The sequence below is a fragment of the Dama dama genome, chromosome 18 (genome assembly GCF_033118175.1).
Source record: "Dama dama isolate Ldn47 chromosome 18, ASM3311817v1, whole genome shotgun sequence".
Classification (NCBI taxonomy): Eukaryota; Metazoa; Chordata; class Mammalia; order Artiodactyla; family Cervidae; genus Dama; species Dama dama.
Window position 1 is genome coordinate 19299676 of NC_083698.1, and position 16483 is coordinate 19316158.

Below are 16483 nucleotides of genomic sequence, written 5' to 3' on the forward strand. Positions count from 1 at the left end.
GACATTGACAGTTTTATTCAGAATATGTATGCATCCTAATTTGATATAAGTTGCTTTTAATAAGTCACACATTTCTTGTGGGTTCAAATCAAATAACTTACCAATATTAGCCATAAATAATGGATCCCAAGTAATGACTTTTGAAGCAAGAAGAAACATATTTGCCTATGTAGTTCACACATAGCAGACTAGTTTTCTACTCAGAAAATCCTTCACTTCTCTTGATCCCACCTTCTACTTGAAACTGCCCTTTCTGCCTCTATATACATGGTTTTCAAAGGGCTTCTCATTTTCTTACATGACCCACCCACCTTGACTACATCTAACTGGTCCATAGGTGGACCAAAGCTATGCCAATGCTTCAGTTATTTCAGATGTTTTAACTTCATACCGTAGAGGATGTTGAGCCAGCCTGAAGGCTTGAGTTACAAGATAAAAAGCTATGGAGCTGTTGATGGCCATGTTTATCACTACGTGGAGAAAAGTAATACCTAGCAAAAGGGAAAAATGAAGCTCATAAACAGAGAAAAGCAGGATCATGACAGATACACACACACAGACAAATACAGATAAACTGAGTCTTCATGGTGTTTAAGTCCCAAGTTAAATTTTTTTTTTTTTTCTTGAGAATTTAGTAGTCAGGTTCCTATTGTGATTTTGTGAAAAATGCATTTTACTCATAATAAATATGATTTTTGCTCAAGCTAGTTCAATTGAATTTATGTAACTTAAAACTAAATAAATTCTACGAATCAGCAAACTAAGATGGACTGGAATGGGTGAATTTAACTCAGGATGACCATTATATCTACTACTGTGGGCAGGAATCCGTTAGAAGAAATGGAGTAGCCATCATGGTCAACAAAAGAGTCTGAAATGCAGTACTTGGATGCAATCTCAAAAATGACAGAATGATCTCTGTTTGTTTCCAAGGCAAACCATTCAGTATCATGGTAATCCCAAGTCTATGCCCCAACCAGTAACGCTGGAGAAGCTAAAGTTGAAGCTAAAGTAGGTTCTATGAAGACCTACAAGACCTTCTAGAACTAACACCCAAAAGAGATGTCCTTTTCATTAGAGGGGACTGGAATGCAAAAGTAGGAAGTCAAGAAACACCTGGAGTAACAGGCAAATTTGGCCTTGGAGTACAGAATGAAGCAGGGCAAAGGCTAATAGAGTTCTGCCAAGAGAATGCACTGGTCATAGCAAACACCCTCTTCCAACAACACAAGAGAAGACTCTACACATGGACATCACCAGATGGTCAACACCGAAATCAGACTGATTATATTCTTTGCAGCCAAAGATAGAGAAGTTCTATACAATCAGCAAAAACAAGACTGGGAGCTGCCTGTGGCTCAGATCATGAATTCCTTATTGCCAAATTCAGACTGAAATTGAAGAAAGTGGAGAAAACCACTACACCATTCAGATATGACCTAAATAAAATCCCTTATGACTATACAGTAGAAGTGAGAAATAGATTTAAGGGACTAGATCTGATAGAGTGCCTGATGAACTATGGATGGAGATTCGTGACACTGTACAGGAGACAGGAATCAAGACCATCCCCAAGAAAAAGAAATGCAAAAAAAGCAAAATGGCTGTCTGAGGAGGCCTTACAAATAGCTGTGAAAAGAAGAGAAGATGGGCTCAATAAAGGACAGAAATGGTAGGGACCTAACAGAAGCAGAAGATAATGAGAAGAGGTGGCAAGAATACACAGAAGAACTGTACAAAAAAGATCTTCACTACCCAGATAATCATGATAGTGTGATCACTCACCTAGAGCCAGACATCATGAAATGTAAAGTCAAGTGGGCCTTAGAAAGCATAACTACGAATAAAGCTACTGGATGTGATGGAATTCCAGTTGAGCTATTTCAAATCCTGGAAGATGATGCTATGAAAGTGCTGCACTCAGTATGCCGGCAAATTTGGAAAACTCAGCAGTGGTCACAGGACTGGAAAAGATCAGTTTTCATCCCAATCTTGAAGAAAGGCAATGCCCAAACTAAATAAATTCTAACAAATTCACCCATTTAGTAACTCAATGTCATATCATATTTAAACTTTAAATACTATTTTTCAGTATTTAAATGCATTGGTGTCTAAAGAAGTAAAGCAAGAATTATGTTCTGGCTACATAATGACACAGAAAAAAGATATATTTTATTACCAAAATTTAGGTTCAGATATTTTAAAAGTATATGCCTTGGAATGTTTTTAATGGCTCAGAAGTAGGAGTTTACTGATGTTTCAGTATTACAGGTCAGCAGGAAAAAGAAGGCAAGAACACACTAGTCTATGGCTCGCAGAAGCTGTGTTGCTAAAAGAGTGAGCCCCATAACATGTCTCCATGTTTAAGGGACTGTGTCCAGTCTGGCCTAGCAGATAAATCAGTGGTTCCCTTTCAGCAGAGGGGGATGACAACAGTCATCAGAGGGTAGTCGTGATACTGATGCTTAGATGGATGTATGGACTCTTATTTTGGTTTTGGGTGTTGAAACAAGACTCCAGGCAATGACCGGGAATACAGGGGTTATTTCCACTCCTCTGTTTAGACAGCCTACTCCAAATGAAGAATAAACAGGGTTCTCTTTCTTTTCCATTCAACAGTATTTTGTGAGTATCTGTATGGAACCCCTAGTGGCCCAGATGGTAAAGAGTCTGCCTGCAATGCAGGAGACCTGGGTTTGATCCCTGGGGAAGGGAATGGCAACCCACTCCAGTATTGTTGCCTGGAAAGTCCCATGGACGGAGGAGCCTGGTGGGCTACAGTCCATAGAGTCACAAAAAGTCAGACACGACTAAGTGACTAACACTCACTTCCTTTCATATGGAATGAGAATATTCTAATAAAAAGAGATCACGGAGGTGAGAAAAACAAAATATTTTCTTATTGCTATAACCAAGATTCAAATAAGGTGTAATGAGGGAAAGAAGCTGCTAAGTCTAACTAGCATGGTCAAGGAAGGCTTCAAAAAAGGAACAGCACTTCTCTTGAAAGTGAAAAAGCAGACTGCCTTTTGGATACTGGGAGCAAAAATAGATAAAGAGTGCCATTTGGGAAGCCTGGAGGGGATACCATGTGAAAAAAACAGTAATGCAGGAAAAAGCATGGGATTTTCCTGGAGTACAGGAAGTTCACACCTGGAAAAACAGACAATAGCTGGATCATGAAGGGTCATTTGTTTCTAGGATAGCAACTTAGGTTTAATCCTATCAGTAAGTGATTTAAAAATTGGATTCTGTAAAGTCTTACATGTTTTTAGAGTGAGTGAAGAAAATGACTGAGTGGGTGGAGCTCTAGATAAAAACTTGTTTAAAATGACTACTGCAAAAGTAAAAAAGCACATCTGTATTATGCTACCATTCATGGGGGCGGGGGGGGGGGAGAAATTTACATTCTCCTCTGTGCAAAATAAATACAATAAGAATAAACTAAAAAAAAACAATGGATACTTTTGGAAAATGGATGGGAACAGGATGGAAAGGAGGAGTAATGGGGAGAGGGACACAGGGATGAGAAGAAAGTGACACTTTTCTGCATTGTATACCTTTTGTATGGCATCAACTATTAGAACCACGATAATATATCACCTACCTTCCAAATAAGTATACAACTAAAATCAACCAGAGTGTGAAGGAAATTCAAAGTGGAATACAAATATTAAAAAAAGAAGTCCAACAGTATTACAAATAAAATACATAAACACTATAAACAGGGTGGGAAAGAAAATAGTTAACTTACATAATTTTGGTTCTTGTTAGTGAATATATATTTTTTCTATAGTTCTGTATAGAGTTAGAGAATTCCAGAGTGTACTCTTTATCAGATATTTGGAGGAGGGAAGTAGAATGAGAAGAAATATCACAGTAAAACGTATATCTGAAAGAACAAAATGTACTTTCCAAGAGAATATAAACCTATAAAATTCTCTTGTCAGATCACTTAATTGGAGTGTGATGATCCACATTTGATGTGATGTGATGTGATGATAACATGTGGTTTATTCTGCCAAGAACAATATAATGACCACTTTCTTGAGCGACACTAAAGTGAATGAAATAATATATATTACATTTTCTATTACATGTCTTATTATTTCACTGAGGTTAAAATATTTCATGGCTCATTTGGAAAGGCTCTACTCACAAAATCTTGAAATAAGCATAATTATTGTGTATAACTATTTGACAAAGACACATAGAAAAGTTATTTCCTTCTTAAATTCTCAGTCTCAGAATGAATTGAGAGAAAAGTAAAAAGAATGCTAAATTATGATTTATTATTGTAAGCTTCTAGCTTACCCAACATAATAAGTACTTTATAAATTTAAAGTGCTTTCCTTAAAACAAAATTCCACAAATAAAAGGAAGATCATATAAATATCATTAAAAATAAAGTATAATTTGATGCACTAATATTCAAACTGAGTGACCATGTCTGTCTTATGTGGCCTCAAAAAAGAAAAACACCTTTTTTTTTTTTTTTTTGCAGTTTTCCCATATGAAATCCATAATTAGGGAAATATAAAGGATGAGCACAATTATTCCAAACTTTTTGGTTTGTAAAAGGGAACTGTTCATATCTCTAAATCCTATAATTTAAGTACAGTGTCTTCGATTAAAATGACCTCCATTCTTTGTGTTTTTACATTTCAATAAAGAAGCTGATATTGTTTGATATTATTTTAATTTCTTATTGTGACTAAAATAGTGAGCTAATGCCTCAATAAAAATTATAAAAAACAGTTTAATAGAGTTAGGAAATGGAGAAGCTTTATGGTTAAGTAACTTAACAGTTTTCCTGCTCAGCTATCTGAGGATATGACATCCTTTGAGATTATGTTGCTAATCGATACCCCAAACTAAAGAAAATTAACCTGAATAACTCATGAACTTAATTGTTTTTGACATTATAATTAACATACCTTCAGTTTAGTAACTTCACATTTAATTGAAGGTGATTCTTTGAAGCCTTGACCAAAAACTCTCACCATCACACAGTTATATTTTAAAATATTACAGAATCCAGCATTCTCAAGTTCTATAATCTCAGGAACCTTGTCTACACAAAATAATGATTTAAAAAATAGAACATATTTTCTTTAATTCCAGAAAATACTAATTATTTTCCAGGCCAAAATTAAAAGCATATGTAAAATAATATTTTAAGGTCTATCCCCAATATTACTTACTACATTAATTAAACTGTTACATGTTAACAGTAATCTAGTATTAAAGGAAGTATTACCTACTATTCAAGCCAGTAGAAACAGCATTACAGGTATTATCAGTGCCCCATTATACAGGTTTAATTAATATTTTAATAATACTTGATACCAAATAATACAAGTATTAACAAATTACTGCCACCTGGCATATGCTTTGCTTTTGCCATTTGGTTTATGTCATAGAGATATGCTACAGAGAAAATGCTCTTATAAAAATAGGTTATGAAAAAATACCCTTGTAATAAGATAATGTATTTAGCAATGCAATGTATTAAATTAAAAAACAATTCTTAATGTAAGTTTTAGGAAAGAACTGTCAAATTTTGTGCATGCTGTTGTCCCTGTATTGTTGATATTTTTATGTATTATTGCTATCCTACATGCTACGATAATCTTAGGTATACTTCTCAGTCATAGGAGAAAATAATTTCCTTATCAGTCAGAGTCAAATGACCTTCTTATGGTATTTCTCTCCTTCTGGTCATGGTAAGATTATTCATTCTCTCTATCAGCAAGATCTGGTGGTTAAAATAGATAAATTCAGTATAAAAAGTAATTCAATCCTTTGTTTAAGAACTGTCAAGATCTATGTGAATATAACTTTAAAAGCAATAGGATATAAAAATCCTGCTGTTTGTATTTACAGTTCTAAAATATTTATGAAAATTTAGAAAAATTATATTCTTTTATATATTCAAAAGTTTACACAGCAACTTCTATTTCTCTGCTGTTATTCTAAATGTTGGAGATATATTCATGAACAAAATAGTCCCGGCCTTCCTGATACTTATGGGAGGACAAAAAAGAAAAAACATGAAGTGTATCACATAAGTGTTTTCAAGACAATGGAGAAAAAGTATATTAACTATTAATACATTAAGGGAGATAAAGGCTATGGGGTTGTGTGAGAAAAACTATTTTATTTAGAATGACCATGGAAGGATTCTATGATAATATGATATTTGAATAGAGAAGACAAGGAAGTCAGTCATGAAGATATATGGAAGAATGTGTCAGTGAGAGGAAGTGGTAAGTGCAAAGGTCCTGAGGTAGAAGCAGGCTTGGCCTTTATTAGGAACAGTAAAGCTTCCACTAGAGAACACTGGCAAGTAATGACCTATGGAGGAATGGTGGATGAATCCAGCGAGAGAGGAGTCTGAGATTATATAGGGTCTTCTAAGCTATAGTAGGGCCTGCCAATCTTACTTTGAAGGTGATGAACAGCCAACAAAGGAATTTAAGCAGAGGAATAATACAGTCTGACTTACATTTCAAAGGAATCACTACATGAAGAATAAACTTTGAGAGAATCTAAAATAAATATCTCTCAGATAATGGTGGCTTGGACTAAGTTGGTAGCAGGGAAAGAGATAAAATTCTTTGAAACTAGAGGGGAATTTCTTTCTGATGGATCAAACACGAGGCTTGATATGAAAAGAAAAGTCAAAGTGACTGAGATTTTAACATGAACAACTGTGGAAAGAAGTTTGCATTTACTGAGATGGAAAAGAGCAGGTTGGTGGTGGTAGGAGGAAAATCAGGAGTTATTGGTTTAATGATTATGAGAATCAAACTGACTTTCTGATGTCTTCCTCTAATTTACTGTGACAAAATAATGAGTACCATTTAGATAGATTAGAAAAAAAAAAAACTAAGCATATTAGTAAAATGAGCAAAATATAAAAAGGGCTTAAAAACACTAAATTTGGGAGTTCCTGGCAGTCCAGTTGGTTTCAGACTTCACTTTCCCTGGTCAGGAAACTATGATCCCACATGCCTTAGGGCCAAAAAAACACAAAATGTAAAAACAAAAGGAATATTGTAACAAACTCAATAGACTTAAAAAAATGGTCTGCCATCAAAAAAATCTTAAAAAAAAAACACCTAAATGTGAGTTCTAGAAAAACAATTATTCTCTACAAGTAGAGGATCAGCTACGTGCAAAGGCCCTGAAGTCAAGAGGACCTGACATTTTAAGGAACAGCCACAGAAGCCAAAGTGAGTAGAGAGCAATGAGTGAGCGTAACAGTAGTAGAGGGTGAGTATGGAGAGATTCTGTGTGCCTGATCACATTGTATCTTACAGGCCATTATAAGTACTCCAGCTTTTATTCTGAGTAAGATGAGACTGTTTTGGAAAAGTACTAATGTATTGATTAATATAACTTGGGTTCTTTTCCATACATAATCTGAATAAAGTCTGGTAAGACACTGAAGTTAAAAAACAAACAAACAAGTTTTCATAATCAGATAAAGTACACAAGATCAAAGTTGGAGTGTATTGACTTACCTTGGGAATCACTGCAATCATAAGAACCAAAGCCTGGGGAGCATGCACACCCCCATTCTATACACTGCCCACGGCCACTGCATAAATTTGGGCATTTTAAAGACAAGAGAATGTCTTTAATTGACTTTCTGTATTCTTCTCTGTTATATTTCCCCTCTTCAAAATCCTCTTTTCACATTCATTTTCTAAGAGAGCTACAGCTGCTTCTTCCCAGCTTAGATCATCTTTTAGGAGATGATCTTAGACACATGTCTATCACACTGTCTAGTCTCTTGCCAAGAAAGCCAAGACAGTGCCTTCCTATGCTGGAGGTGGCCAGAGTGTGCTCACACGGTGCCAATGTGCTATACTCAGTGAGGCCAGATGGTGTGGGCCACGTGGGGGCAAACTCTTGGTTGACCTCCTCAGCGTGGTCCTCAGGGAAAAAGTAAGTGAACTCTTCTAGGTCACTTTGGCCAAGACTTTGGAAAGCAAACAAAGGAAGAAACTCACTAAATTGTGCTGTTTCCATCTGCTTTGTCGACCCCACCTTGTTTCTTGGCTGTGATTACCCTGTTCTGTGTATGTCTCTCCTTGTCCAAAGTTTCTGATGCATCTTGGTTTTCACTCCTGGGGTGATTTTGTAAATTTAAGTCTAGATTGGTTAGGTTCACACGCCTTTTTTCTTGAGGGAGGAAATGCAAGCTGTTTTCTTCTTGAGATGTATGATTGCTTATTTCTCTGACAAGAGCTTCTGAATTAACATATTCAGACGTGACATCTAGCTCTGGTATCAAGGAAGAATATTTGACATGTTTGGGGTCTTTGCAAGCTGAAACGACCTCTGATGGAGAAACAGTGTCCAGATGATGAGAAGATCTCATCAGTGAATACAGTGGATACAGTGAAGCAGTGTCCAGCAAGCAGCTACAGTAGGATAGTTTTCAGGTGATGGCAGAGAAACTGGCATTGTGTCAAACATGCTTTCTCCTGGTAAGATCCTTCCAGATGGAAAACAGGAAAGAACAGTAATTTGGACAAGAACAATTTTTCTTCAGTAACTTGTTGGAAAAAAACAAACAATGTTGAATTATCAACCACTCATTTTAAGTCAGACATGAATATGATAGTAAATGAAAATAAGACCCAGAGGAATCGGGTGGAGAGGGAGGTGGGAGGGGGGATCGGGATTGGGAATACATGTAAATCCATGGCTGATTCATATCAATGTATGACAAAACCCACTGGAAAAAAAAAATAAATAAAAATAATAAAAAATAAAAAAAATAAAAAAATAAAAAAAAAGTTACTTTCTTACCTCCACTCATTAACAAAAGCAACACAATTATTAAAAGTTTGATCAGTTATGATCCCATTTTTATCATGGAAATCATTTTCTGGATTTTCCTCAGAGGTGCCGCAAAGTCCCAGAGTGTTTCTGTAATCTAAACTAGGAGCTCTGATTGTTAAACTCATGCCCCATTCACTAAGATCATCATTGATAAAAGCTCCAGAAGAAAATCATATCTGAAATACAGAAATAAAAGATGTTTAAACAATATTCAATATAGATTAAGAAAAACCTATATTTTAAGCAATAAGAAATAAATTCATTTATACTTTTAATACAAAAGGAAAATAAAATACTGGTTTTCTTTAGATCACAAGTTTCCTTTTAATATTACATGTCAAAGTAATAGAATTTGCATTTTGCAGACTTGAAGTTTTATCTCCATATTGATCCTTTCACTGAGATATTTTGTTTATGCTCCTTTTGTTAAATAATTTACACTAAAGCAAATATTTTATACAATTAAAACAGCTAGAAATGTTGAGGATAATGTTTCTGAAATAATATCTCTGATAATAATTATTTCATGTAGAGCTAGACTGCTGAGTAATTAATTTACACAGATAAATATAGTTCCAGAGGAGAACAGATTCTTGTGGGTAATCAGTATTCTCTTGCAGTCAGTAGGTAATAGAATCAGAAGCCAAATTATACCAGAAAGTTGCTTGGGGAACTGGGAATGGCAGCAAGGGGGTTTCTTGAATCATTTTAAGAGCCTGTGTGTGTCATCCATGAGCCTCCTCACAGGAGGATCACCCCTCTCCCAGGTCAGGTGCTTTGATGTCTGCGTTGAAGATCACTGAAAATACACCACCTGTGTTTTGTTCCTCTGACTCTCCTTCCCCTTTTAAAGTTTTAAATTTAAAAATAGCCCTTTTCTCCTTTGAAAACAGTTAAGTAAAAACAGCTAAGTGTTCACTGCAGAAAAATATTTTAAAAGCAACCAAATTTTACATTACTACTCAATCTGAGGTAGGTAGTATATCTTAATGCAAGTGCTTTGAAAAGCTCTCCTATATTTCATTAATATCTTCTTCACCTGTCAATAAATTCACATTCACTCCAAAATTTTCATGAGTACAAAACGTTCTATTATGTGACAGCACTATATTTAGGGTTTTTGTTAAATGGGTTTTATTCATCACTGATTAATTGTACTTTTTCCCTCTTGGAAAACTATAATGAGTTTCACTATGGTTCTGCACATCCTTGATTATTTTGATAAATTTTCAGAACTAAAATTTCCTGAAAAAAATGGCACACATAGGTTCAGATTTTTTTTATGAATAATACGTATGTTCTCTGGAAAGACTGACTACATTGTCTACACTTGGTCTTGCATGAGAGGTGTTTGATCTGCATTTCTTTGATAAACTGGTGAGGTTGACATTTTCATATTTTTGTTGGTTATTTGTACTTTGGGGCATATCAGTCAGTTTTATTTCTTTGCGAATTGCCTATTTATATTATTTGCTCATTTTAATTGGAGTGCTGACTATATTAGCGATGTCTGAGTGCTTTCTGTATTAACTGTGTGCTTTATATGTAGCAAATATTTTCCCTTTTTGATTTGCACTTTGGTTTTTAATGGCAATTCAAGTATATAAAGCTACGTTAAAAATTCTTACTCATCTCAATGCTATAAAAACATTCACTTAAACTCTGTTGCAGCCTGGCGGAGCAGAGACCAGAACCTGCCCCATGACTCGAGGGTGCGGCAAACTGCACCCTCCTGATTGTCGTGATTGTCCTAGTAAGCATGTCGACCTGACATTCTTGGGGCAGGACGTGCTCTCTGCTCCGCTTCACTGCCTACCCCTGCGTCCGTCTCCATGGAAACAAAACAAGTTATTCCTGATCAACAGCAAAGCCCGCGCTAATCAAACTCCCCAGTATGGCCATTCCCTAATGATCTCATGTGACTTCTGCCAATTAACGTGCGGGCTGAAAGGAGCCATTTTGTCTTCCTGCCATGGAGAACAGGAGGGCCCCCTGACTGCCCGCTTGCCAAATTATATGGGTCTGTCTTTTCCTTCCGGCGCTCAGCCTGTTTCAGGTCTTTCTCACCCGCTGTGCTGGACCTGGCAACATTTACTACTTTCATTTAAACTTAAATTTCATTCACCTGGAATTTACTTTTTTGGAAGATGAAGGGAAGATGACCTTAAAATACAAATAATCAGCTCACAGATATTAAGTATTATTTTAAAATACATAAACTTAGGTCTGTTTCTTGATTTTCTAGTCTCTTTCATGTATCTACCAGTTTATTCCTGAAGCAGAATCATCTGTATTCATTTAAAAAATAGTTACTCCTGAATATTTATTCTTATGTATTTCATCTCTGCCTAATATACTGTTTATTAGATGTTATCAAAAATATTTTTTGTGAATAACCCACCGTTATACTGAAATCTTAAAATAAGGCATTTAAAATTTGACTGTTTTAACTTTGTTGTGTCTGTTTTCGTGGTAAGTGAAAAAAAATGTATTCTGAGATCTGTGTTAATTGGTAAGTTATTTTCTTAAAAAAACTAACATTGGAAAATAATAGCGCCTAATTTAATATAGATGAAATTCAGATTTGAATCCAAAATCAGTAGAAGAAAACAAAAAATACTTTTAACAGTGAATAATCATACATGCTGTGACTTTTCTTCCTAAGTAAGATTCACTTATCTTGATATTGCTGGTTACATCTTGGCTCTTTACAAATAAATATGGCTGTGATTCATGTAGCTGACCACTGCACATATCAAAAGTAACTACATCACCTTCTTCTTTGGCAACAAAGCCGCAGTTAGATGACACAGGATAGTGAAAGCTTCCACAGTCCCACTGATGTACATGGACTTCAGAATCACGTGACATACTCTTATACAGCACAAATGTTCCAGTGTTGACGTTATCATACATCCTATCATTAAAAGAAGTCAATTGCATTAAGAATTGATTTAAAATACCACAATAGTATGTTATAAACTAAATATACATATTAAATGTATGTATATGCATTCAATATATTTTGATGCAAGAATGGAAAATCTATATTCTAACAGCTTTATACATCACAACAGTCATTTGTAGATTACTAAATGAAACAAGGAAGTAGTAAACACCCGAATCTCTCTCACTACATTTTTCTTGTGTTGCATCACTTCAGCCGGTCCCCACCTGGAGCCTTCTCTTTCTGACACTGCTTTCTAGCCCCTCAGATGCACTGCATACTTTGACGAGTCTGTCTCTCTCCACCCATAAAGTGTACGCCTCGTGAGGTCAGGGGATGTTTGTCTGTTCTGTGCACTCCCATACTCCAGCCCTTAGAGTGTGGTTTGCCACCTAGTTGTTACATGGTTAATACTGTTGAATTATAACAAATTAAATTAATCGTCACTATGCTTTCTTCAGGTTTTTCCACATAAACTTCTAAGTTTAGTTATCATCATAAAGGATTTAATTATAGTCATAAAGGATTTTTGTATGTGGGGTCACCTACAACCTTTCAATACCTTTTCAAACTTTTGGAGTTTCACTTGTTACTGGGGCAGGGGACTCTACATCTTTTTGCTGATATTAAATAATTTTATTAACAATGATCACATTATAATTTTTTAAAGAGGAAATGACCTTGTATCACAAAGAAAATTTTGACTCAACGAGGAGGTATTCTTATTACTTCTTTAGCAACATTTTAAAATCATGTATTTCCCAAAACAGTATAATTGAGTTTAAATCCTTCTATGCAGATATTAACAGCAAGATAGTTTAGGTTAGTGTAGGGTCATTTTGCTCAGTTTACTTTAAGTTCCAAAGGCAGATATCCAGGTATTCGCAATGGATACAACAGTTTTTCCCCTGAGTATCCTTGCAATGAATTAGAAGTGGTTAATTTTTTAAATAATTATAATGTGTTAGCTTACAGATGTACAGAACAAACTTTGGGACTCTGTGGGAGAAGGCAAGGATGGGATGTTCTGAGAGAATAGCATTGAAACAAGTATATTATCAAGGGTGAAACAGATCACCAGCCCAGGTTGGATGCATGAGACAAGTGCGCAGGGCTGGTGCACTGGGAAGACCCAGAGGGATGGGATGGGGAGGGAGATGGAGGGGGGATCGGGATGGGGAATACATGTAAATCCATGGCTGATTCATGTCAGTGTATGGCAAAAACCACTACAATATTGTAAAGTAATTAGCCTCCAACTAATAAAAATAAATGGAAAAAATAATAATAATTATAATGTGTTAGCTTAGTCATCTTACCTAAACCTTCAATATTATTTCAATATCATGTAGAAATACATTACAGTACATATCTCTAGAAGAGAGAATTTAATCATTATTATAAATAAATGGTCAAACTAAAATGACTGTATTTATAAGAATCTTCATTTTTACAAACTCAGCTTCACAATTATTCTGTATATTTTATAAAAAGAACTAGATTTTAGGGCAAAAAACATTTCACACAAACAAATATTTTGAAACAAAACATTGATGTCCATACATGCCTTCCTTTTTAATCTTTCAGTGAACAGGACTAAGAAAAGAAATAGTATAATGTTTAAAACAAAGCAACAAAATCCAAGAGAAACACAAACTACCAAAGGAGAAAACTTTCAGGAACCTACCTGCCATCAAAGGTGATTATATGTGGATCAGTAAATGAAAAGCAGTAAGCAGTTGGGACATCTTTCACTCTGATCTTAGAAGCAAAGAAATCCCTAAATATTGCTATTAATTGTTATTTAGAGATATACAATAAATTTTCTAACAAGCTCAGTGAATTTTTAATTAGCTACTGTTTTATCATAGTTATTAAGATAGGAATCATTTAAAAACTGAAATAGCTCATTAAATAATTTTGAGATGAAAAGTTTATAAGGTATAATAATAAAATACATATATTTTTAAAGCTTAGTCTATAAAAAGATTTTTATAATTTGTTAACCTGGATGCTGTCTGGAATGTAGCTGTTCCACAGGAAATTCTCATGAACTATAGGTTCTACTACAATATTTGTGACTCTATTCCCATCTTGTGAAAAATCTGTAACTGCAGTATAGTAGACAAAAGCATGGCTGCAGGTTCCGTTGGCACAGGATGATGTCTGGTGAAGGTCCACGTGACAGGAAGACAGTGCCAAATTTAAGCCTACCTGTTCTGTATCTATTTTAGTGAAAGAAATACAAGGAAAATTTTCCTAAGAGAAACTACCAACCAAAGTCCATAATAACATAGAACAGTGAAATCAGAATTTATTCTTAAATTATTTCCTCTTATTTAAAAATATACTGGTAATTTCTAAATAAACCAAAGCTATTGAACTTGACCTGATCTTTATAAATAGTTAATCAACATGTGTGTAAACATATATACATACATACTACTATTTTTCATAGGTTATAAATTCATGTGCTCTTGGAAATAATTTAGAAGCAATATAAAATTTATTTTTGTTTCTGTAAAGAAAGCAATGTAATTCTAACATTATGAAACATAAGTTTTTCTGTCTAATTCTTTTAAGGCTTGGGTACAGATAAATCTTCGGGCTTGAACTTATGTTCTGTTCATTGTTGAGTGATAGCAATGATTACCGAAACAGAGTTCACCAAGCAGATTTAATTATTGATACAGAATTCATCATTTTAAAAAACAGAAAAATCAAAACTAAGTAATTCCACACCAGAAATAAATCCTCAGTCTCTTTTCACCTTCCAAATGTCCCAATATATTCAGAAACTTGAGATGCTTTTTGCCTTGCAACAAAAAACACACACAAAAATAACTTGGAAAGAAAAGATAAGGAAGGAACTCTAGAAATTTGTGTAACTAAACAAAATGGATAGATTCCACCAAAAGCTGGCTCTAAAAGAAGTTTGCTCTCACATCCAATTGGTGAATACGAAGTCCATCTGAGATAGGCTCACTGCATAGATTCTAAGTTCCTGAAAAAGTTTTCTCTTCATGCATTTTTTCCCCCTAGGAATGTATACTTTTCCCATATACACAACAAACAGCAGAAACGTCTAAACTCTTAGCCTTCTCCCTAAGGGGAATATGAAATATATCTTGCTTAGACAGAACCACGACATAATTTCCCCTAGTCTATGATATGAGGGCCAAGTACTGTTCTTTTTAAGACTGGGGAAAAGCAGTGGTGTCTTTCTAGAAATGTAATGCATGTGTGTGCTCAGAGGCTCAACAATGTTTGACTCTGCGACACTATGGACTGTAGCCCACCAGACTCCTCCGTCCATGGAGTTTTCCAGACAACAATGCTCGAGTGGGTTGCCACTTCCTCCTCCAGGGGATCTTCCTAACCCGGGGATCCAACCCAGCTCTCTTAAGTCTCCTGCACTGGCAGGCCAGTTCACTACCACTAGCTCCACCTGCGAAGCCCAGAAATATGGTAGGAGACACCAACTCCTGCTCTATAGGAGTAGAGATATAATGAAAATATGCTTAAGGAAGATGAGATGAAGAATATCAGAATGAAATAAAGAAATTTTATACAGAAAAAAAGGAAATTGTTTTTATTTGACAAATAACAGATAAACTTCTAAAATGTAGGAATGTATTTAGGCTGTTTTTCTATTATTTTAGCAGTGCTTATTGTGTTGAAAGAATTTAGGGCAGGCAAATATACTTTAAAGTACACTTGGAAGGAAATCTTTGCCTAAGGCAATTTTGGAAGATGTCAATAACATCACCCTCTTCCTATTATTCCCCATAAACTTTAGTAAAATTTGCGTATTACGCAAATATTCACAATAAGCAAATAGCTTGAAGCAGATGTGTCAAATAGCCTGAGAAAGAGGGTTTAATTTCATATTCTGGATTATATTTAAAAATAAAGTGTTGCTTATGGTGCTCCTGAAATCCGAGTGAATAGTTGAGTGTTACCTAAGCCTTTTGAGTGTCAAACATGTTGGGAGAGCCTCTTTTGATTCTTTTTTCTGTCTCTGTAGTCATCTCTTTCTGGGTGAGTACTTCCCATGAGGCAATCTCTCTTAGCATTTTTATCCTTTTGTTTCTCTGATTTAATTAGGTATAATATAGATGTGAAGACCTAGATACATTGCACTTGGTGTATTTACTAAATAAAATTTTATGCCCTATGGTGAAAAAGGTATTAATATATGAACAGAGTTATAATCTCTCTTAAAAATTATTTTAATTTTTTTATATTTTACTTGCTTGGTCCCTATATGAGAGGCTTAGGGGAAAAAAAAGAACCCAATCAACCCAATCACTGCCATACATGGTTTGTCCTCTCACAGTCTATCTTGTTCTGAGGGGAATTTCAGCTCTCTCTGTGGCTGTGACAGTGTGTCATACAATCTATATAACTAGTCATTTAAATGGAAGAATTTAAAAGCAAAACATCTCAAACATGAGCTTACATTAGAGAGCAGAGTGGGAAGAATGCATTATGGGATTTGTGTTATATAAGCTTGAACTTTTAGCATAACTTATCACACCTTCCACAGGGATGACTTGGAAGATCTTAAAGACCCTCATGTCCCTCAATCTCTGAAAACAAAACAAAGAGAAGAGTAAGTGGAAGGATGAGGAGAAGGAGAAAGAGAAAAAAGAGGAGGAAGAGAAAGATAACAAT

The 16483-nt window shown here is 35.1% G+C and overlaps 1 protein-coding gene across 1 annotated transcript in view; it reads right to left on the reverse strand.

Annotated features, from left to right (window-relative positions):
• Nucleotides 1-16483, reverse strand: part of VWDE (von Willebrand factor D and EGF domains) — a 64634-nt gene that overhangs the window by 33901 nt on the left and 14250 nt on the right. The window contains 11 exon segments of the mRNA XM_061166520.1: nt 4938-5074; nt 7530-7691; nt 7694-7770; nt 7772-8021; nt 8024-8086; nt 8089-8454; nt 8457-8509; nt 8827-9035; nt 11506-11776; nt 13494-13567; nt 13814-14031. Coding sequence (XP_061022503.1) covers nt 4938-5074; nt 7530-7691; nt 7694-7770; nt 7772-8021; nt 8024-8086; nt 8089-8454; nt 8457-8509; nt 8827-9035; nt 11506-11776; nt 13494-13567; nt 13814-14031 — 1880 coding nt within the window.